The 24,640-nt window shown below is 37.2% G+C and overlaps 1 protein-coding gene across 1 annotated transcript in view; it reads right to left on the bottom strand.

Moving 5' to 3' along the window:
* Positions 1-21,325: 21,325 nt before the first annotated feature.
* kif20ba (kinesin family member 20Ba) overlaps positions 21,326-24,640 on the bottom strand; it is a 35,649-nt gene continuing 32,334 nt past the window's right edge. The window contains exons 33-34 of the mRNA XM_073827043.1: positions 24,453-24,589; positions 21,326-22,291 (exon numbers count right to left, since the gene is read on the bottom strand). Coding sequence (XP_073683144.1) covers positions 22,214-22,291; positions 24,453-24,589 — 215 coding nt within the window. The 3' untranslated portion in view covers positions 21,326-22,213. The remainder of the gene's footprint in view (positions 22,292-24,452; positions 24,590-24,640) is intronic.

Below are 24,640 nucleotides of genomic sequence, written 5' to 3'. Positions count from 1 at the left end.
AATGTATATGTTTTATGTAGGGATGCTCATATTGACCGTTTAACCGTTAACCGACAGTAAGAATTTTAACCGATTATTACTATCAGTTAAACGGTTTAAAAGGGTTTTTTTTTTTTTTTTTTTTTTTACGTTTGCTGCATGGTGAAAGAAATAATGCTATTTGTAAGTTATCCGTTTACTCACGCGCAGTGTGGCTGTACAGACATATTTTGCTTCACCTTTACTTAGTAAACTGATGTAGTATATGCAACTCAATGGCAAGTGGCGTTATTGGGTTATTAGAGAGTGAATCCGTGAGTGAATGTATTCAAATTCTGAATGAATTATAGTCTAGAAAGTGCGCAATAGGCGCTCCCGTTACAATCACTGGAAACCTATCACTCATCCTAGAGTAGTTCATCGCAATCTCATAAACTTATTAAAAAGTAATAAAATAACCTTTACACTGCACAATTAATCTCTTATTTATATAATGCCAACACTTTCTTTGTTTTAATAAGAGAGTTCGCGAAAGTGTATAAGTCAGCAAAACTGAAACCGGCACTTTGGTTGGTGAGTGGATTGTAGCATAGCCTCCTCTGATTGGCCACAGTGATAATCAAATCAACATATATGTCTGTGATTGGCTATTGCTGAACGCTGTAAAATACGCGCTTCTCCTCACGCATATGACAGTGGATGGAAGTCCCGAACCGCAAATTGAAAGGGTTTTTGTGATGGTGTTTTTTTCGCGGATCTAAGAGTTAACAGGCAGCGGTCCTGCCTATCCATACAGCATGTGGACATGTTAAAAACTAGGCACACTGAGGTATTGGCTGGCCTGCTATATATTTTTATGTCCGACGAGAAGAATAAGACCGGTACAGTTCTTCAAAGCGCATAAAAGGATTCAGTGTGTTTTAGTTTTGTCATCTTTATTAGGTAGTTATTTAATTTATACATATTTAGTGTAGGCCTATTTATATTATTCTTTTTTTTCATTCAGATTTTCCTCTGTTCTCAGAACCGCTGCTGATGCGTGATAATTTAAGTATATGTCAATACAGTTGTTTTTGTTGCTCTGTATGCTGCTGTTTGCACGTTAAAATAAAACATTTGTTTGTATTTTTAATGTATCATCACAGATACTCGTGCATTCTATTTTTATTTTAAACTAATTTATTATTCTAATTGTATCAGTTAACGGTTAATGTTCGGATAAGGAGCAGCGGTTGTCGGTCAGGAAAATTAACCGAAATGAGCATCCCTAGTTTTATGTAAATCCGCTTTTAAAGACGTGCGTGTGCTACCTGAAGCTTAATGTTCGCTATACGTCATAAAACATGTTTTAACAGCGAAATCACAAATATACTAACTATAGCATACTGTATAACATCTTGGGACCTTATGCAAATCAACAGTTTACGATAAAGTAGCTCAACAAATATGATTTTTAAGACAGGGAACCGTGTTTTGGTTGTAATACTCACATTTGTAAACACCCTCGTCGTGGTTCTCAATCACGTTCGATGATGACGTTTTGGCCTCCTGTGGACTCCTGGGATTGAAAAGTATCCATCGATGAAGACTTCAGGATCTGGGCTGAAGCAGTAGGACATCCGGGGATTTCTCGCCTACTCTTTTGTGAATACTGAGGTTTCGGACGTACTTCTTTCTTCACGTACTCTTTTTTTCCTACTATATAGTAGTTAAGTAGGCATATTCGGACGCACTTTAAGTAGACGTACACCCGAATCTCGCGAGAAGTAGTGCATTCGCCTACTAATTCTCGCCTACTCTTTTATAAATACTTAGGATTCGGACATACTTATTTGCTCGCCTACTGCTTTTCCCTACTAAATAGTAGAGAAGTAGGCGATTTCGGACGCAGCCGAAGTCTTCATCTGATTAGTTGAATTTGACCGGAATTCCGGGAGACGCGAGTGTCGCGTTTATTTTCGGTCCGCCGGGAAAGAAAGCGCAGACTGATTTACTCGCCGTTTTGCTAAAAGGTGCTTATGCAGACGCCATTGTTGTTATACACATTTGCGACGTTCGCGAACAAATTACTGACTTACTGCTTGTTCTCCCTCTTCTTCGTTATCTTTCAATGCTGGTTATTTCAATGACTGACTTGTTGCACGCCAGTCTGTTGTTGTGGGGGCATTTCCATGCACCGAAAAGTGACGCTGAACGAAACGAACTGTGATTGGTTGTTTGACATGTCGGTCAAACGGTCTTATGGGCGGGCCTTGGCCAATGAAAGCTGCCATGAATTCCAGACCTTCAGCCGTCAGTCTGAAGGTCTGGCTACCCGAGACTACAATAATACGTCCGCGTTCTTCATCAGTCTGTGTGCCATTTACATATGAAGTGGCTCAGAAGTGTGTTGGTCACAAAAATCGCTCCAAACTACCTGCTGAGAGAAAGCGAGAGAGATGAGAGCACTGAGAAGCAGAGAAAAATAACAAGAGGCTTCATCTGTGCACTTAAGACTGATTAGCTCATACTTGTGTTTGACTCTGCTTTAAAAAAAGTAATAAATATTCAGTCTGGCTTATTTCACTACAACAGTAATCAGAGACGCTAATCATGATCACAGAATTTACAACATTATTTAACAATCAGTGGCATTCAGAAAACAAAAATAATGACATCTTTAAAGCGGCATTCTGATTGGGCTGTTTATCAAAAGAACTCATTGCTGCTACTCATCAGTGCCCTTTGAGGATGTCTCAGATTCACTCAGTTCTGTCTCACTGCTTCTGTCTGTCACTTTTTTTTTTTTTTTGCTTTCAGGTGGAGGGAAAGCTGTGTCTAACTGCAGGGCTTCCTCGCCACACTGATTATGTGATAACCTAAGGACTTGCTCAATTGTCAGGACAGGTAATTATTAGAATGGTTAATGCAATTATGTCTTTACAATAGATTGTAATAATACTTCAGTGACTGTCTGTACATCTGGCTTCCCTCAAGTTATGGTTCCTCTGGAATAAGAATCGAAGGCAGTACAATAGAGAATTGTACATTAACTAAAATTGACCACCAGCTTTACTTCATCCAAGTTCCATGCTTGCTTTGTTAAATTACTACACAGAATATTTAAAGCAAAGTTATAATCAAGAATAAAGTAAAAATCACTACACATTGTTTCGCTTATTTTTTACGTCAAGTGGAATTCTTGGCAAAAAATACGACTTGATGTAATCTAAGTCAGTCTATATGTGACCACAAAACAAGTAACACTTTATTGTATGGGTCAAAATGATTGATTTTTCTTTTATGTCAAAAATCATTAGGATATTAAGTAAAGATCATGTTCCATGAAGATATTTTGTAAATTTCTTACTGTAAATATATCAAATTTCAATTTTTGATTAGTAATATGCATTGCTGAAAACTTAATTTGGACAACTTTAAAGATGATTTTATCACTATTTTAATTGTTTTTTGTTTGTTTTTTTGTTAGTTGTATCTTGGCCAAATATTGTCCTATCCTAACAAACCATTAACCAAAAGCTTATTTCAGCTTTCAGATGATTTATAAATCTCAATTTTTAAAAAATTACCCTTTTGACTGGTTTTGTGGTCCAGGGTCACGTATATACAGTGCTGCCTTAAAGTTTGTGAACCCTAGTGGACAAAGAGAACCCAAGAGAAAAATATTTTCTTTGTCATTTATTTATTGAGAAAAATTATCCAGTGTTACATGTCTGTGTGTTGCAAAAGTATGTGAATCTCTTGGATTAGCAGTTAAAGGAACACTCCACTTTTTTTGGAAATAGGCTCATTCTCCAACTCCCCTCAAGTTAATAAGTTGAGTTTTACCGTTTTGAAATCCATTCAGCCGTTCTCCTGTTCTGGCGATATCACTTTTAGCATAGAACATTGAATCCTATTAGACCAATAGCATCGCGTTCAAAAATGACCAACGAGTTTCGATATTTGTCCTATTTAAAACTTGATATTACTGATATTACGGCAGCAAACTTCCTTGACTATTACACCGGAATGGGAGTGTAGTTCCTAAACTTATCAGCCTAGAAAATCACAGCTTTACATTTTCCACCGGTATTAGTACACGATATAACTACAGAAGAGTCAAGTTTTAAATAGGAAAAAAAATCAAAACTCGTTGGTCATTTTTGAATGCGATGCTATTGGTCTAATAGGATTCAATGATCTATGCTAAGCTATGCTAAAAGTGATATCGCCAGAACAGGAGAACGGCTGAATGGATTTCAAAACGGTAAAACTCAACTTATTAACTCGGGGGGGGAGCTGGAGAATGAGCCCATTTCCAAAAAAAGTGGAGTGTTCCTTTAAGTAAAATTAGAGTCCATCTGTGCAGATGTTTTTTTTAGTCAGTGCAATGACTATTAAATGTCAGTATGTGATCTGTTTTATTCAAAGAACAGGGGTCTATCAAAGTCTGATTGTCACAAGGAGGGTCAGAGATGTGCGGATCCATTCGCAGCATTTATTAGAGACAAAACAAACACACAGGGGCAGGCAGAAATCGTAGTCAAAAAAACATGCAGAAAGGTCGGGGCTGGCAGCGAGAATCAAACACGGGAGGGAGTCCAGGAATCAAACACACGGGAAAACAAACACGGGAAGAAATGCTCAGAATTATGACCATGAGGAACGATAAGACTTCGCCAGGAAGCTGTGTGTGTGAGTGGCATATAAGCTGTCCGTGTGATGAGCTGCAGGTGTGTGTGTGTGTGAATGAGCTGCAGGTGTGAGCAGTGATCAGTGCAGTGAGAACAGGGAGCAGGTGAATGCAGTGATTAGTGCAGTGGCTTGTGGGGAATGAAGTCCATGATGTGTAGTGCAAGAGTTAATGACAGGACGACTCAATTCGTGACACTGATCATGTTTGTGGAAGTGTATAATGTCATGCACAAAGAAGATTACTAACGACCTCAGAAAAAGAGTTGATGTTGCTCATCAGGCTAGAAAAAGTTACAAAACCATCTTTAAAGAGTTTGGACTCCACAAATCCAGTCAGACAGATTGTGTGCAAATGGAGGAAATTCAAAACCACTGTTACCTTCCCGAGAAGTGGTCGACCAACAAAGATCACTCCAAAGCAGAGCGTGTAATAGTTTGTGAGGTTGCAAAAGTTCCCAGAGTAACTATTAAGCAACTAAAAGCCTTTCTCACATTGGCTAATGTTAATGTTCATGAGCCCACCATCAGGAGAACACTGAGCAACCATGGTGCACATGGCAGAGTTGCAAGAAGGAAGCCTCTGTTCTCCAAAAAGAAAATTCCTTGCTAAAGATCATGTAGACAAACCATAGGACTATATTGGAGAAAGGTTTAATGGATGGATGAAACCAAAATAAAACTTATTGGTTTAAATGAGAAGCTGTGTTTGGAGAAAAGAACACACTGCATTCCAGATTAAGAATCTTATCCCATCTGTGAAACGTGGTGGTGGTATCATGGCTTGGGCCTGTTTTGCTGCATCTTGGCCAGGACAGCCTGCCATCATTGATGGAACAATGAATTCTGAATTATACCAACATCTAAAGGAAAACGTCAGGACATCCGCGAGACAACCGCAACCCTGACAACCCCAAGCACACAAGTCATTCTATCAAAGAATGTTTAAAGAAGAACAAAGTTAATGTTTTGGAATGGCTGAGTCAAAGTCCAGACCTTAATATATTTAAAATGTTGTAGAAGGACCTAAGAAAGCAGTTCATAGGAGGAAACCCACCAACACACAGAGTTTAAGTGGTTTTGCACTAAGGAATGGGCTAAAACTCCATGTTATTATGCAGGACTGATCAGCATTTACAAGAAACTTTACGTTCAGTTACTGCAGCAAAAGGGGGTCACACCAGATACTGAAAGCAAAGATTAACATACTTTTGATATGCAACACTGGATAATTTTTCTTAATAAATAAATGACAAAGAAAATATTTTTCTCTCACTTGTTTGATTGGGTTCTCTTTGTCTACTTTCAGGACTTGTATGAAAATCTAATGATGTTTTGGGTCATATTTATGCAGAAATATAGAAAATTCCAAGCGGCACTGTATGTATTGTTTGCAGATGGTTTGTAATGTTGTGATCCAGCTCATAGCTGGTTGCTTTGGTTAATAGCTTATAACACTTTAGTTGAGATTTTTGAGGAAATTTTTTTTTAGAAAAAAAAAACACTTTCTGTAACTCTGACATTTTCAATTACCCCTTATAAGAAATGAAACAGCACATGAAAGTGTCTTTTACTGCACAAAGCACATGAATATTAAATGATACATGCTCTATTAATTTGATGATTGATTGATTGTTTCTTTCAATACATCACTTTTTTCACTACATTCACTTTTAATCTCTTTGTATGTAAACATGTGATAGATGTTTGAAGACATTTTATCAGCAGTGTAAAAAAAGCCCAAAAGACTATTATTAGAATTGGTTAATAACCCTTCATGATAGAGGCCTGTATATGATCCTTGCACAAACTGCCAAACTGTTCTGTGTCCTGTTTTCTAGAAAACATTGTTTGTCGTTCATTGTTTGTCGTTCCAAACCAGACCTTCGTTCATCTTCAGAACACAAAAAAGATATTTTTGATTAAATCCGAGAGCTTTCTGACCTTGCATAGAGAGCGACGCAGAAAATATACTGCAGAGGAACATCACTTTTTTGCAGGTACTATAAAAATTATTTTCATATTCTAGGGGTTGAGATATTTAAGGCTATTTATTAAGTTTGATTAACTGTGTGCTCCCTAGACATAAGAGAACATAGATATTTGTCACCCTGGACCACAAAATCCTTCATAAGGGTCAAATTTTTACTATTTGGCCGAAATCAAAAATCTGGAATCTGAGGGTGAAAAATCTAAATTTTGAGAAAATCTCCTTTATAGTTGTCCAAATGAAGTGCTTGGCAATGCATATTGCTAATCAAAAATTACGTTTTGATATATATTTACTGTAGGAAATTTACAAAATATCTTCATGGAACACTTTACTTAATATAATGATTTGTGGCATAAAAGAAAAATTGATAATTTTGACCCATACAATGTATTGTTGGCTATTGCTGCAAATATACCCTTGCTACCTAAGACTGGTTTTGTGGTCCAGGGTCACATATTGTATTCCCTTCAATTTAGTCTTTTACTTGGTCTTAAAAAGGTCCTAAAAAGATGCAAGATTACATTCATCAAACCTGCTTAAGGAGCCTATTGGAAAATTTGAGGCTGCCCACTGCATGCCGACACCTGTGGCACTCAGTGGGTAGGACAATGTTAAAAAAAAAGGCATGTCAATCTCTGGGAGTGCTACGAGTATTTAAGCCTCTATGGTCAGATCCCCTCTGTGAGGCTGATTACAGAGAGCTGTGCTCCCCACGGTCATCCCATAATCTCACAGCATGGACACAGGAAACACACCTACACATCCATACACACCCACACACACTCAACGTATGACTATGTCAAATGTATATAGGGCAGGATAGCTGGAGCAAAACACTGATGGTTGTTTTAGAAGAAGACAAGGATGATAACTGAAGACAATTTAGTCTTTAAAGTCAATACAGTGCAACCATTAAAAGACGTAAGAACAATAAAATACTATGTGAAAAAATGACTTTTCAAAATTGTAAATAAAACAAAGATTAGTAAAGTAACTTTTACAGAAAAATGTTTTCAGTCTTTTCACTTAAAGTCACAGAACACTATTTAGAGTTCCAGCCTCAGAGGAGACAAGAGAGCAGTGGATTTATTGATTTATTTACTGTATATTACGCTCCTGCCACACAGATCTAATATAAACATGAAATTTCTTTCCCAGCTGTTTACCTTCACAGACATGACCAACTGTTTTTGTAACTCCTGTGTGTTTTTTAAAATAAACTTGTGTATTTGACACTTTAAGTGCATAAAAAGAACTTAGTTCAGTTCACATGCCATGTGACAGTCGCTTTCTGTGAGTTCACTTCGGATGTGTGTGCTCAGAAGTGCGCGGATTTCAGAGCGATAGACGTGATAATCAAAACCAAACTGATGTTTTTTAGCACAGTATCCGAGGTACGAGTTGTAAAGTCACAACTCTATTCTGAAAAAAGGAGTGGGGAGCAGCAGGTCATTTGCATTTAAAGAGACATGCATTTATAAAAAGTTTGTTTCTGCTTCCATTCAAAATAGGCATTTTGAGCTGAAACTTCCCAGACGCATCACATTCTGGGAACATCTGAGACTTGTTGTCACGTGAGAGAAAGGGAGGTCTGGGTCCAAATGCAGGGTAAGTAATTATTTAATAACAATAAACAAATAAACGAACAAACAGGCCAACACGGCACAGACACGACTAGATAAACAGAAAGCAAAACAAGAAACACGGTCAAGGGCCAAGATCAAGAATACAAATACCACAGAATAACATGCAAGACAAAAGACAATGCAGCCATGAAGCAGGAGTGAAAGGTGAGAGTTTTTTAAAGACCAGATAATAGTGAACAGATGTGAATGAATCAGTGCTAATGACAAAGACAGGTGAATGCAATCAGGAAGTGCAGTGTAGGAACAGCGACCTCAGGAGGCTGAGGGGAGACCCACAGCCCCGATCATGACACTTGTATTACATATTGTAAAAAGGGGCATAATAGGTTTCCTTTAAGTCTTTTATGTCTTTTTCCCAAACCCATAACTATGAGCAATAGTAATGTTGCCCGTCTGACCAATAAAAAGCACCCAGACTCTAAGTCCCATTATAATATCATCTTACTATATATCTGGTATGTGGAGGAGATTATCGGCAGAGGATAACAGTGTATGTGGTATATCCAGGTGGAGGAGAGGGGGGAGGGGGAACAAACAGAAACAGGAGGAGGCTAAAGAAGAAGGGTATTTATAACTAATGCTTATATCAGATGATGGCAGGGTTATTTTTACAACACAGGAAGACTCTTCTGTAATATTATATGTCATTTATGGAATGCAGTTTGAAATTGCTGACCAATATTCTGAAATAAGCCACACATGAAATAAGCGGATCTGATTGTACATAATATCTTTAATAAATCACATTAGAGAATCAGGATCTGCAGGAACAGATACACAAACAGCTCTGCAGGAACTCTCTTTAAAATTCTGTCAGTCCTAATAACCAGAACGCTGCAGTTGAGATTTACACACACACACACACACACACACACACACACACACACACACACACACACACACACAAACCTTTTCACACACAGTCCACTACATAAATCTGCAATAACACCAGATCTGTGCCTGTGAGAACACAGAGACAGAAAAGTACATGCAAAAGCTGTCCTGTGAAAAGATGAAATGGCAGAGAGCACAATAATTATATGTCATTATTTCAACCCTTAGAAAAAACAAAAGCTGTCACTTGAGATTTACCTTTTCAAAAGGTACACCTCTGTGCTTTATTTACCGCTCAGGAGTGCATATTACTACCCTTTGAAAGCATTTTTACTTTTTTCCTGACTGTACTGTATTGTAAAGATTGCAATCAATTTCTAAAAAAGTCACAACCAGATAGAATAAGCACCTGAAAGGTAAATACATATCGCAGAAAAAATCTATATATGAAGTTAAGCCTTTTATTTAAAGAAGTTCACTTCTAGAACAAAAAATGTACAGATAATTTACTTACCCCCTTGTCATCCAAGATGTTCATGTCTTTCTTTCTTCAGTCGCAAAGAAGTTGTTTTTTGAGGCAAACATTTCAGAATTTTTCTCCACATAGTGGACTTCAGTGGTGCCCGTGAGTTTGAACTTCCAAAATGCAGTTTAAATGCAGCTTCAAATGGCTTTAAACGATCCCAGGCGAGGAATAAGAGTCTCATCTAGCAAAACCGATCAGTTATTTTCTAAACAAATTGATAATTTATATACTTTTTTTAACCTCAAATGCTCGTCTTGTCCAGCTCTGCATGAACTCTGTGTGTTCCGGTTCAAGACAGTTAGAGTATGTCGAAAAACTCCCATCTCATTTTCTCTTCCCACTTCAAAATCATTCTACATTGCTGAAGAAATACCGATCCAGTGTTTACATACTCTGTCATGAACCAGAATACACAGAGTTCACGCAGAGATAGACAGGACGAGCATTTGAGGTTAAAAAGTATATAAATTGTACATATTTTAAGAAGTTAACTAATTGTTTTGCTAGATAAGATCCTTCTTTCTTGGCTGGGATCGTTTAGAGCCCTTTGAACCTGCATTTAAACTGCATTTTTGAAGTTCAAAACTTGAGGGCACCATATAAGTCCACTATATGGAGAAAATTCCTGATTTTTTTTTCTCAAAAAACATAATTTCTTTACGGCTGAAGACAGAAAGACATGAACATCTTGGATGACAAGGGGGTGAGTAAATTACCTGTATATTTTTGTTCTGGAGGTGAACTTCTTTAAGCTAATCCATAAAATATTGATTCAAAAAATCAGCCACATGCCCATTTACTCTAAGACAACATAAAAACATCCCTAAGACCAGCATTGTTTATTGAGATAAATTGGAATGAATATCAACACATCTTTGCTAGTAGCAGGTTTGTTAAAAGTGTTAAATAAATGTTTAATATGCATTAAGGTTTAGGTTTAAAGTAGACTATTAAAATTATTTATTGGCTTACACACACACACACACACACACACACACACACACGGTCTGAGAGTAAATGGATCTAAAGAGATGGGTTTCTCTCTGAAGCCAAGTGGATTAATTTAATTAGTGCAGTCAGCATAACTATGGCAGACACACTGCGGCTTAAGGTTTGACTGTTTTCTGTACTTCAGGACTGAATGTTGGAAATCCTTCACTATAAAGCCTTCGGGCAATTTAAATGTCTGCCAGAAAGGTTTTCATGAGATTCTGATTAACGAGTGAGTGGTGCGGTAATGAGAGTGGCATATACTGAAAATGAGGTTTAGGCTCCCACCTCTTTTCCTAAGTCTTTGCTTTCACTCACTTCTTAACATTTTGTTCTCCTCTGTTCTCTCATTTCTCATTTTCATTGTGCCCCTTTCTGCCCAAATCTGGGTTTGCAATCTTGATTAAGCTGCTCAGAATGAGTCCACTCCTCTCATTTTGCCTCCATCACGGCTGACGGTGGCAGGTCTTAGGGTATGCTGATGACAGCTTTATTGTGCTATTAAAGGATCTTGCATAAATCAACAAAAATTATGAAGGAAAGGAACAGAAAGAGAGAGAGAGAGGTCCTCTTCAAACCTTTATTTCTGCTCTATTAAAAAATGGGTGCTGCTGTTTTAGTGAAATGCTTGTCTGATTCCAGTAGTATTTCGTGAAGTAGGACATATGATACTAAGTCTTTCTTGAGCACTAAATCAACATATGTGACTCTAGACCACAAAAAAACGTGTTCCATGAAGATATTTTGTAAATTTCCTACAATAAATATATCAAAACTTAATTTCTGATTAGTAATATGCATTGCTAAGAACTTCATTTGGACAACTTTAAAGGCGATTTTCTCAGTATTTTGATTGTTTTGGTGGATGATAGGGTGACCAGATGTTCTGTTTTTCCCGGGACAGTCCTGTATTTCAGCTGTCTTTTTAGTGTCCTGACTTATTTTGATAAGATAATTTTTTGTCCTGTATTTCAAAATTTCTTTAGGTAATCTAGCTCGTCATACAACAAAATTACTATCCAATCGAAGCGCTCTCTCGGCCACGCGCAATCCCAGTTCTCTCAAGTAAATCAGCCTTAAATGCACAATCAGTTTTCCTTGCGCATGCACACAGTTTTCAAAATGTCCATCGTGTCATGTGGAGTATCTCAGAGTAGTGGAGTAAATACAGTCGGTTAAGGCTTACGTGAACGTAAACAGGTGGGTGAAAACCGGATATATATTGTTATTCATGTATTCGGTTTTAAAGGGACAGCAGCCTAATTAAATACCTGTCTGTCATTAATGTTATTAAAACAACAAAAGATTTGTGCTCGAGCAGCTGTTGAAATGTCCCACTTCCAGTCATTCACACTTCGTTGACAAATAATTTGTCAATTTTCGTCAACAACAATTTTTCACAGACAAAAACGAGACGATAACAAAACAAAAACTTGTTTTGAATGACAGAAACTATGATGAAAATCTATTGACATTTTCGTCAACGTTTAAAAACGAGACGAAAATGTCAGGGAGGGATGATTTGGGAAGAGAATAATTCAGAACGAACCTGCTACGTGGTAAGGAGGTTAGATGCATACATTTGGACATACGCTAGCATACATTTGCTGCATGTCTCATAACGTTCAAACATGGCAATATCTGGGGCTAAGAGAAGAGCAGACATGGATAAATTTGACGACGTAGAAGAGAACTCAATTCGGTCTGGTTTTCTGAACACACACACACACACACACACCAAAGCAGCGCGTCTCACACAGCACACGAGTACTCTTTCACGTTGCATGAACGAAGAAACTAACACAAAATGATATCGAATTGTCTGTTTTGACGAGTATTCACATTAACACACTCGGTTATGTCTTAGGTGAACGTAAACAGCTGGGAGAATATCAGACATGTATCTGTACATTGCATCGGTGTATCCGGTTTTAAAGGGACAGCAGCCTAATTTAGTTGCTATTGTCTGTGGCTTTGATGTTAATCAAGCAACAAAAATAAGACAGAAAATCACTCACTGCTCTTGACTGAATCACTATAATAGCTCTAATAAAGATTAATCTATATTTATTAATATAAATAAATGTCTGCTTGAAAAAATAAAGAATGTGGTAAACAAGTTGTTATAAAGAATGCATGACTAGCCTATATGGCCATTGGTATTTCATTGAAAAGAAGACCATGTTCTTGTTTCTTTATGAGAAGTGGTTTCATTTCATTTTAATTTAAAGGCATGCTGCATGTCACAGCAGTTAAATCTGTCCATCATGATAATATCAACCACCCTAATATCAAACCTATACAATGAGTTTGGCCATTTTAGAGAAATGCTTATTAAATGCATTACACTGTAACTAAATATTTCCAAACAGAAAGTGGGAAAAATCCTAATTTCGAGTTGTCTGGAACGCAAGTAACCATTAAACTGCAAAGTAATAAAGAAAATTACATTATTTTTACCACCCCTAAACCTTTTCCTCACAGAAAACGTACAGAATTGTACGAGTGAGGTCGTACGAATTAGCCACCTAATAAAATACGTATGAATTGGTAGTAAGATAGCATTGCAAAAAAACTAGAACAGAGCTATTTTTGACAAGGTAAAAAGGTGTTTTTTGAAAATGACTGTAATAAAATGGTTCTTTTTAGTTAGGGTTAGGGTTTAATAAACCGTTCGGACACACACAAACTCATGTTACAGCTCTGGATGACTCCCAACTTATCTTTTAACTGAATTAACTCAAGTGGCTACAGAATCGGCATATAATTAACTAGTTTTAAGTTTACCTTCAATGATCCATCTTAAAAAGTTCTGTTCCTAATTAGGTGAATTCTATAGAAACAACACACACACATACACACTACTAACAGTCTATATCTAAAGAACTACGGGATACGAGAAAGTGAGAATTGATTAGCGGCCAAGATGAACTATTAAGAGGATTCCCTGAGGGGCTGATAGTTAGAGACCCTTTTGACCTAGAAATCGGACAAGATCGACCAGCCCAACTTAAGACACTCGCATCTGGTAAGATACTTTAAAAATGATTTCATTCCATGTATGGCTTCTATTGAGTGACCTTAAGAGGGGTAATATAAGACAGAAATAGTGTTTTGGTGCCTGCTGTGTCCCGTTCACGCTCTGTAGAGCATGGCAAACGAGCATGTGAACACAGCAATCAGACAAAATGCTCAACATTAACCTCAAAAGGACAACAAACATCGGAATAATAAAAAATGCAGAAAAAGGGAGAAAGAACATATGATTCTCACTCAAGCTCTTTATTTAATTGTAAAAATGAAAAAACAAGGAGTGCCATTATGTTAACTTAAAGGTCAAAGCATCAGTGGTAATAAGGGTGGCGACCTTTATAGCAGACGGTCAGATCTGAGCAGAGAGCCATTACTGATCTGCTGCACCAGTATACTGCTCTGGGCAGTTTGTCTATAAAATGCCACACACCATTCACCTCTGGCCACAGTTTCAACCATGCTGACAATCCCAGCATTAAGGTTAAACAGTTATTTTAGAAATTACTAAGAAAAATTGTCATGGCAATTCTTAAATGAACAGTTCACCCAAAAATGAAAATTGGCTAAAAGTTTACACACACTCAGGCATCTAAGATGGAGATGAGTTTGTTTCTTTATCAGAACAGATTCTGAGAAATGTAGCATTACATCACTTGCTCACCAATGGATCTGCAGTGAATGGGTGCCGTCAAAACGAGAGTTCAAACAGCTGATAAAAACATCACAATAATCAGCAAGTAATCCACATGAGTTAAAAGGAGTTTAAAACTTGTTTTCACTGGAGAAAGCAATATTATGAATAGAGTGATGATTTGAATTTTAGCCAGAGTTCATCAAATTAGGATATTTTTGATGAAATCCAAGAGCTTTCTGACCCTGCATAGCAACTCAATCTTAATTTATGCTCCGATGATGAAAAAACGGGTTTTTGGGTGAACTATCCCTTTAAAGGAGCAGTTCACTTTCAGAACAAAAATTTACAGATAATGTACTCACCCCCTTGTCATCCAAGATGTTCATGTCTTTCTTTCTTCAGTCGTAAAGAAATGGTGTTTTTTGAGGAAAACATTTCAGGATTTCTCTCCATATAATGGACTTCTATGGTGCCCCCGAGTTTGAACTTCCAAAATGCAGTTTAAATGCGGCTTCAAAGGGCTCTAAATGATCCCAGCCGAGGAAGAAGGGTCTTATCAAGCGAAACGATCGGTTATTGCCTAAAAACATTTACAACTTGTATACTTTTTAATCTCTACACAGAATACACACAGAGCTAGACAAGACGAGCATTTGAGGTTAAAAAGTATATAAATTGTATTTTTTCTAAATTACCAATTGTTTTGCTAGATAAGACCCTTCTTTCCTCGGCTGGGATCGTTTAGAGCCATTTGAAGCTGCAATTTGGAAGTTCAAACTCGGGGGCACCATAGAAGTCCATTATATGGAGAGAAATCCTAAAATGTTTTCCTCAAAAAACATAATTTCCTTACGACTAAAGAAAGAAAGACATGAACATCTTGGATGACAAGGGGGTGAATACATTATCTGTAATTTTTTGTTCTGAAAGTGAACTACTCCTTTAAGTAAATTTTCAGCAAATTTTTATTTTGGGGTTAACTGTACCTTTAAAGTGACTGATCTGACAGGTTGTTGGCCTTTTACACATTTCTAAACAGTTTTGTCTGGATTTGTCCAACAGTAATTCTCATTTAGAAGGCCTTATTCTCTGCAATAATGAGTAGCACTGAATTTTTAAAGTCAAACAAATGCAATTAGATCACACCATTAGATTCTGGTTTTAACTGGCCAGACGGAAATCTGTGTTTTTGTTGTCTAGCTGCCATTTTAGTTAAACTGCCTTTTAAATCCTTTTAAACATTAATTATGTCTCTGTGGTCAGAGAACAAAAGCAAAATCATGGCCAACTGGCCATGTACCACTCTGAAAAAAAGCTGAATTATTCTTTTGTACTTCCTTTCTTTCCCAAAAGAACAAAGTTGGACTTTAATTAAGACCAACAGCTGATTTCACTGCAGAAGTTCAAGTGGAATAGTTTTGCAGCAGAGGTAGTAAAATAAGTTTGAAGGTGTTATTTGTTCTTGTCTGACCTTACACAACTTCTTTCATTTGAAGATTTGATTTAAACACATACATGCTACAGTTACATACAGTTGAGGTCAAACGTTTACATACACCTTGCGAAATTTGCAAAATGATAATTATTTTAACAAAATAAGAGGGATCATACAAAATGCATGTTATTTTTTATTTAGTACTGACCTGAATAAGAGATTTCACATAAAAAAAAATATTTATAGCCTACAAGAGAATAGCTGAATTTATAAAAATGAGCCTGTTCAAAAGTTTACATATACATGGTTTTTAATACTGTGTTGTTACCTGAATGATCCACAGCTGTGTTTGAATCCTTTGTTTGTCCTGGCCACTGTTCTTCAGAAAAATCCTTCAGGTCCCACAAATTCTTTGTTTTTTCAGCATTTTTGTGTATTTGAACCTTTACTTACAATGACTGTATGATTTTGAGATCCATCTTTTCACACTGAGGACAACTGAAAGACTCAAACACAACTATTAAAAAAGGTTCAAATGCCCACTGATGCTCCAGAAGGAAAAACGATGCATTAAAACCCGGGGGTGAAAACTTTTGAACAGAATAAAGATTTGTCTTATTTTGCCTAAATATCATATTTTTTTTCATTTAGTATTGCCCTTCAGAAGCTACAGAAGATACTTACATGTTTCCCAAAAGACAAAATAAGTTAAATTTAGCTTAATCTTCAAATTCAAAAAGGTTCCAAAAGGAATCAAGTGTATGTAAACTTTTGTATGTTATTTTATTATAAATTTTTGTTATAAATTCAGCTATTATTTTCTCTTGTGGAGTATATGTAAATGTCTTTTATGTGAAATATCTTATTCAGGTCTGTACTAAATAAAAAACAACATGCATTTTGTATGATTCTTCTTATTTTGGTAAAATAATTAACATTTTGCCGATTCTGAAAGGTGTGTGTAAACTTTTGACTTTACCTGTAAATACTATTTTGAACTGTCTATTAATCAAAAATCATCAAATCACAAAATCATCATAATAGAATGATTTCTGAATGATAATGTGACATAAAGGCTGGAGTAATGACTGCTGAAAATTCAGCTTAGTCTTCACAGAAATAAATTACATTTTTGAATAAATTAAAGTAAGAAACAATTATTTGAAAGTGCAGTAATATTTTGCTACATCACTGTTTTAACTGTATTTTTGATCAAATTAAAGAAACATCTAAATGGTATTTTTCATCTGACACAAGCAACCAAACATATCAGCAACATTTTCATGGAAAACGGTTCTCTAAAACATGGCTTTTGTCTGATCAGACTCTTAAAACAGTGGTAGCGAATTCATTTACCTTAACTACCGAACCGTACAAACCACGGCAGGGAAGACGGAAGACAAGACAGAAGAAAAAGGTGGGGGAGGAGAGTTATTGAACAACATCTGAATGAAGTGAGGGGGAAAATGAAAGGTGACATAGAGTTTGTCGTCTTTCTGGGTCATCTTTGCAGTGGCAACCCTAGCTGCTTCGTTCATTCAGACAAATGCTGAATTCAGGCAGACCCCATTTGACTAATTAAAACATGCCAGTCATTATCCTGAGTTCAGATAATAGGAATTACAGCACCTGGCAGGACTTAGACTCGCACTCCATCCATCCATCCATCCTCTTCACAGAATACCATGGTATTACTGGAAAAAGTACTATAAACCTAAACAATGTTATCACCATTGCTTTTAAAATTATTATGCAATTCTAATATAGACTGATATGGTGGCTTGCTGGTTTGACGTGATAAAGACCCAGCATGTACATTCATTAGGGGTTATTAGACCAAACTCACAACACCCTACATGATAAATCCATTATGTTTGTAGACGGTAAATACACAATGTCCAGAATCACTCTAGAGCTGCAGAGTGCTGGAGGTGTGAAAAGTATGTAACAGCAGGTGCTAAATGGTTTTAAACACACACACACACACACACACACACACACACACACACACACACACACACACAAATGCGTCACTGCTGTTTCTGATGTGGGAAAAATAAAAGCAACCTAATCACCTCAGTAGCTGTAACCAGCCATTCTTATGCTGAAGAAATGATCACATACGCTTTTATATAAAAATAAATAGATGTCCACTTACCTACAGTTCCAACACAGCGAATTCATTCACACAGAATTCATTATTTTTCTATTCATCTTATTTTTCCCTGTATAGAGCGGGGGCGAATATTTGTACATTTTGTCTGGCTTCTGGTCTCATCTGATTCCAGGTATTTGTATCTGTAAATAAACAGCACATTTTTCTACTAGATATTGCAAACTGGTGTGTTTTACCATATTATTTTAATGTATTATCTTACTTATGAATACACTGGTTTGCAGTGCAAACAGTTTTACCGTTTACTGCACTTTGCTACTCTTCTGGTTATTTCTCAGCCGCTGCTAATGAACCGGAAATCTCGCACATTCACAGAAAACGGCTTACTTCCGCGTTTTTAAAACAGTTTTGTAGACATTCTAGACGGACGTTTGACTGTTGCGCAGAAATAAAAGCCCAGCAAACACACAAAGTTCTCCTAACATTAGTTTTTGTATAGAGTGATAACAGAATCAAAAAATCGTGGGTTTGTTTCATCTTCATTTACTGCGTGCCTCTGATCTGCACGCGCTTCTCTAGCAGGGCTTTCATCTGTGTTCCACAGAGCCGCGCCCTCGCGGAATTTAAAAATTAATGGTCATTGCGTTTTACTGGCTGACTGACCCGCTCGTTTATCGATCTCTTTATTAAACGATTACTTAAAATTTATAAAGTTGTGAGAGTAAATATGATTTCGGAGGGATTTAACATATACCTAAGGTTAATTAAATAATGTTAATTGAGAAGTTTTTGTTCACGGATCAAAAGAGGAATGTCCCGCTGAACAAACTACACTTCAGTAGTGAGAAATTAATGTATTGATATCCTACTTGAATTCTAGTAATTTTCTTTTTTGATAACTGTGAATATCATATTTTATAAACCATACATTTATTTTTTGGCTAAAGAAATGTAAAATATGGGTAGCGTTACATCATAATGAACAGATTTAATCTTATGTAATTGTAGGACGGTGCTCAGAGTATTTTATTAATTAAACAATAGATTAAAAAAGGTTTGTTTTTTTATAGAACTGTCCATACAGACCATTTTTATGCCACTAAAGGTCATTGCACACCAAGTCCAATATTGTTCGCATGTTAAAAAAATAAATATGACCTCACGTTGTGTCAGTCACGTTTACACGCCTCTGAAACAGTCTAAATTTTGGATCAGATTTTCTGCATTTTCGCATCAGTAGCAAGCATTTGGATAGGAAAGGATGACAAATATGAACAAAAGAGGTTAGGGAAATGCTACAATAACGTTAAGGGAATGTTAAAATAACATTATACAAACAAAAAACTAACGTTCTATTTCTATTAAGAAAACCTTCCTGGCTAACCAAAAACAAACCTTAACAAAATAACATTCTGGGAATGTTATACCAACGTTATAATAATGTTCTACAAACAAAAAAACTAACATTCTGCGAACGTTCTACAAACGTTCATTAAAGATTTTTAATGAAAACCGGTGCAGTCTGCCAGTCATATCATGGACATGGATGGATGGGCACCAAACCTTTAAAAGTAAACAAAAACATGCACAGACAAATCCAAATTACACCCTGCGACTCGTGACGATACATTGATGTCCTAAGATACGAAACGATCGTTTTTTTGTGAGAAACTGAACAGTATTTATATCATTTTTTACCTTTGATACACAGCCACGTCCATCTGTCCTGAGCACGAGCTCATCATCCGGCTCGTTACATGTGAACGCGCTCTGGTGTAGAATACGCAAATGGCGTAAGTGATCTGTCGCATGTATACGACACTCATTGTTTACACAGTGCACAGAGATTGTGGGTATAGCTGCTATTCAAAATGGTAATTACTTGCGCGGATCCTGATTGTTGAAACCGATTTAAAGCTAAAAGATTACGTTTGCTTGCGCAAACTCATCCGGGACTTTTCACTGATTTCCCCTTACGGCGTTTGCGTATACTACGCCAGAGCGCGTTCACATGTCACGAGCCGGATGATGAGCTCGTGCTCAGGACAGATGGACGTGGCTGTGTATCAAAGGTAAAAAAATGATATAAATACTGTTAAGTTTCTCACAAAAACCGATCCCTTCGTGTCTAAGGACATCAATGTATCGTCACGAGTCGCAGAGTGTAATTTCGATTTGTCTGTGCACGTTTTTGTTTACTTTTAAAGGTTTGATGCCCATCCACGTCCATGATATGACTGGCAGACTGCACCGGTTTTCTTTAAAAATCTTCGTTTGTGTTTTTCTGAGGAAACAAAGTCACCTACATCTTGGATGCCCTTGGGGTAAGCAGATAAACATCAAATTTTAATTTTTGGGTGAACTATGGTCCAGAAAGGTACAAAGAACATCAACAAAATCGTCCATAGTTTTTTTTTAAATTTTTATGTAGAAATCATGCATCATGGAACTCTCCAAAATGGTGCTAGGGTGACATGGAGAAGAAGCATTTTTGAATAAAGTTATTTTAGTTTTTTTTTGTGCACAAAAGGATTTCTCGTAGCTTCATAAAATTACGGTTGATCCCCTGAAGTCACATTGAGTATTTTATGGATGTTCTTGGTATCTTTCTGGACCCTGAATGTGGTAGGACCCTTGCTGTCTATGGAGTGGACTAAAATGTGTCAGGATAAAACACTTAATTTGAACAGTACAAAATTATAGTCACTCAGCACTAGAGATCAAATCCTCACCGCGGCACAAATAGGGCGCATATGACTACCAAGCGTCAATTTTCTCACAGTCTGAACAAATTGGTTGGATTAAAGCAATCAGATACACAAAGTGGAAATCTTCACCCAGCATTCCTCTCGACGGACTCGCTACTTTGTTTCAAACCTATTTAAAGCGCATCTCCTGATGAGGCCAAGCAATTAGACCCATCCCCACAGGCTCTCAATCCTTCTGTCTCTCTTCAGCACACGACAGAGTGCCGGGAAAGATAGAGCCGCACTCTTGTCTGTTTATCATTTCAAATGACGTGGTAATTTTCTGCCCTAAATTATAGGTATGGCAGATGATTATTACTGCATTGTTTACTAGGCCTGGATGCCTCGGATCAAGCTGATGCTTACATGCCTCCCCGCCGTTTTCTGCACGCAAAGGAACAAAACAAAAAGAAATTGGAACAAAATATACTAGACTTCTATGCGTCAATTACGTGACACAATGACTCACCTTGCGCATTAACTAGAAAGCACGCAAACGTTCATATGTACGTCATGTACGTCTGCGGAAGTGGACCGGAAGGAAATATATATGGGCATGTAAACAACTGTGAATGAAGTTTTTCACACCCCATTTCTAACCTTCAGAAATATGAAATCAAAGAAAATTGCACGATAAAGCACAGCTGGGCTGCACGTGGTTCATTTTGTATTTTTTTATTTTCTTTCTCTTCATCTCTCCTTATTCCTCCTCCTCACACAGTCGGTTTTCACTCCTCCATTTTGTCTTCACCACATGCTCCCACACTTTCGTCACTATCAAAACCGTGATTCATCATTGCAAGCAGCCACCCCGTTCACATCCTGTCATTCAGCGCCAACAAAGACATAGACCTGTTCCCAGTTCCTCACCCTTCCCCTCTCTCCTTTTATGCCATCTTAGATAAGGGCACGGGGCTACGCGCTGCGATCGGGAAATTCAATTACCCGTCTGTTACATTAGCATTTGTTCAGTAATTCAAACGAATAGTCCTTTGGGTGTCATTAGGCATCTGGCACACAGTTTTACTGACGTGGTAATGGAGAGTCTTTATCATGTGAATGGCACATATTAATGGTTTGTGACAAGGTGATACACACAGAAACAAAAGAGTGGGATGACAAGTGGGATGAAAATTAAAATCACAAAAACCCATGAACTTTTACTTTGTGATATATTTTTTGTGAGTATATGTGTGCAATTTTAGAGTTTTAAAAGTAGAAAGTGGTTAAGGGGGAAACAACAGTTTTGCATTTACATGCAGGGTTGCATAAGCACAATGAAAACGAATAACCGTGGTTTAAATATACAGCAATAGGAAAACTTGTGTCAGAAATGTGCAGTAGTGATTTCTGAACTTCCATTCCAACTCGAGCAGCAAAGATTTGTTCATTCTTCCATACATGAGCTTATGAAAACTATCCATCATTTCAACTTGCCATTTAAAGCGGCACTAGTGTTAGTTAGTATTTCCAGGATAATATATTATGTGCCATATTCGATAATGAGAATATTGTAAATGAAAAGTGCAACAGATTAAAAGTAAAAAATAAGAAAAAAAAGCTAAAAAAAAAAAATTTAATGAATAAAAATATATTTCCCGCTAGCTTATTTCACGGTCCTGGTACGAAGGCGTTTCTTCATAAGGTTTTCACTCTCTTTCTCCTCTGGATTCCGTCCAATGATCTACAAGGAAGGTCAAATGTTAACTGTGATTAGGAATGTTCATGTCATTTTAGGTCAAAATTCATTGTACACACTGACAGCAAAACACAATTTTTTCAAAAGTTTGGGGTCAGTTGGATTTTTAAGAAATTAATGCTTATATTTAATAAGGATGCATTGAATTCATCAAAACTGACCATTTCAAATAAATGCTGTTCTTTTGACTTTGTATTTATCAAAGAATACTGGTTTTACACAAAACAGCAAAGCTGTATTAAACATGGATAATGAAAAGAAATGTTTCTTGAGCACCAAATCATCATTTTACAATGATTTCTGACAGATCATGTGAACTGAAGACTGGAGTAATAGATGCTGAAAATTCAGCTTTGCCATCACAGGAATAAATGACAGTATATTAAAGGGGTCCTGACATGAGAAACCAAATTTCCCTTGATCAATTGACATAGAAGAGGTCTTTGTATGCTTAATACACCCTGCAAGTTTAAATGTCCTCATCATCAATAAAAAAAGCATTTATGTAATTACCTTCAGAAAACAGCTTGTTTGGATCGAAGGTGCAAGATGACGTCAGTCGTTTCCATAAACACTGCCTCCAGTGCAAGACATTGACGAATAGTCTTCTTCTCACCAAAGGCCCTTGCGTTCAGTCACTTAGTGGCTGACACTTGATTACGCTGAATGCGAGTGTTGTGTCACGTCAAAAGCAGCAATTACTGAGGTTCAAGCACTTTAAGGCATTTAAGCACATATGAAAAAAGATATTACATATTTAGCAAGCCTGTAACCAACTAAATCAATGATTTAAAAAAGCATTTTTGGTTTTTTGACAATTGACCTAGAGAGTCCAGAAAATTGTACTGCAGTGTTTTTTTCCAGATTGAAGAAACACCTAGGACTAGATCGCAAAAGTATTTTTTTTCAGCAGTAATTCAAGAGGCAAAGTGGTTCGGAACGAGGAGGTCTGAAATACAAATATAGTGCCTGTGAAAAACTGCAATGTCGCCCCTGAGTGGCCGAAACGGCTCGAGTTTCGTTCCGATCAGCCTTAGTTAAGCTTGTCTAATAGGTGCTCAAAGTTCATCTGCCTATGGCGGCCATGTTTTTTTAAGTACGCAAATCTATTCATAGCTTCTTGTGGGACTTTGGACCAAGACTGGGCATAACACTTTGCACATCAATAGGACAAACGGTTACGTAGTTATGGCCGTTTTTACTGTTTTTTCCCCCGATATAACATCACCAAGTGGCCAAGCCCCATGACTTTTTTTCATGTGACCTCAGATTCAGCTCTTACATACGCGTTGTGAGTTTGGCAAAGACATCGCATTCAATTCAAAAGATATGGCCTTTTTAGTAAAGACGTAAATAGTAAATTAGTAAAAATTTCAAGTAAAAAAGTAAAAAACCTTTTTGATAATTATTGATATTTACACTCCGGAGAATCATCCTGAACTGGTTTGGTTCTGATTGGGTGAAAAACCTAGGACTAGTTCACAAAAGTAGTTTTTTTTTAAAATCCAAAATTACCTAAAATTTTGCCAGGGTGACGGACAAGGTGTGCATTTCCAATGACTTTAAGACACTTGAGCCTGCAAAGAAACAGTTAAAGAGTGATTTCGTACTTTTGATCGCTGTAGCGCCTCCGTCAGGCCGATTGGGGCGAGCCTTGGTGACATTGTAGATGGTGGGAGAACTACCAGCTCTTGAAGTTTCGAGTCTCTACGACTTACGGTTTGGTTTGCCTGATCAGTTTTACAAGATTGTTGATCTTTGGCCACTCTAACAATTACAATAGGTTTGAACCCTATTGTATGAACCCCTATAATTATATCACTGTCTACACCGGATACAGTATACAGATGTGCGTTCGCTTTCGAACACAGTCCACATGTTTGAGTCTGTCGTCAGTAGAACAAATGGAGAAAAAGCCATTTAAAAACGTTGCTGTCGGCCACTTCAGTGTTCCTGCTGTTGGTGCTAATGCAACCAGGGAAACTGCCTGAGGGGGAAATTGGTTCTCTAGGAACCACTCTGCTAGCTAGTTCCTAGAACTACGTGGTGCGAAAGCCCCTAATATAGGACTTTTTTCAAAACACTAAAGAAAAATCTTACAGACCCCAAACTTTTGAACATTACTGTAAATTTACCAACACAGTACCTGATGGGCTGGTATGTCCATTGGGGAGGAGATAGCTGGTCTGTCGTGTTTTCGCTTGTCACGTTTGGATTTGAGTTTTAGAGGCATCGCCCCACCATCAGGGGACTTTCCGCTCATCAATCCCATGATCCTCTTTGCTGAAACAGAGAAAGAAGTGTGATTGTCAGACAAATAAGATGCCTGAGTCT

The sequence above is a fragment of the Garra rufa genome, chromosome 21, assembly GCF_049309525.1.
Source record: "Garra rufa chromosome 21, GarRuf1.0, whole genome shotgun sequence".
Lineage (NCBI taxonomy): Eukaryota > Metazoa > Chordata > Actinopteri > Cypriniformes > Cyprinidae > Garra > Garra rufa.
This window is presented reverse-complemented; position numbering and strand designations above follow the sequence as displayed.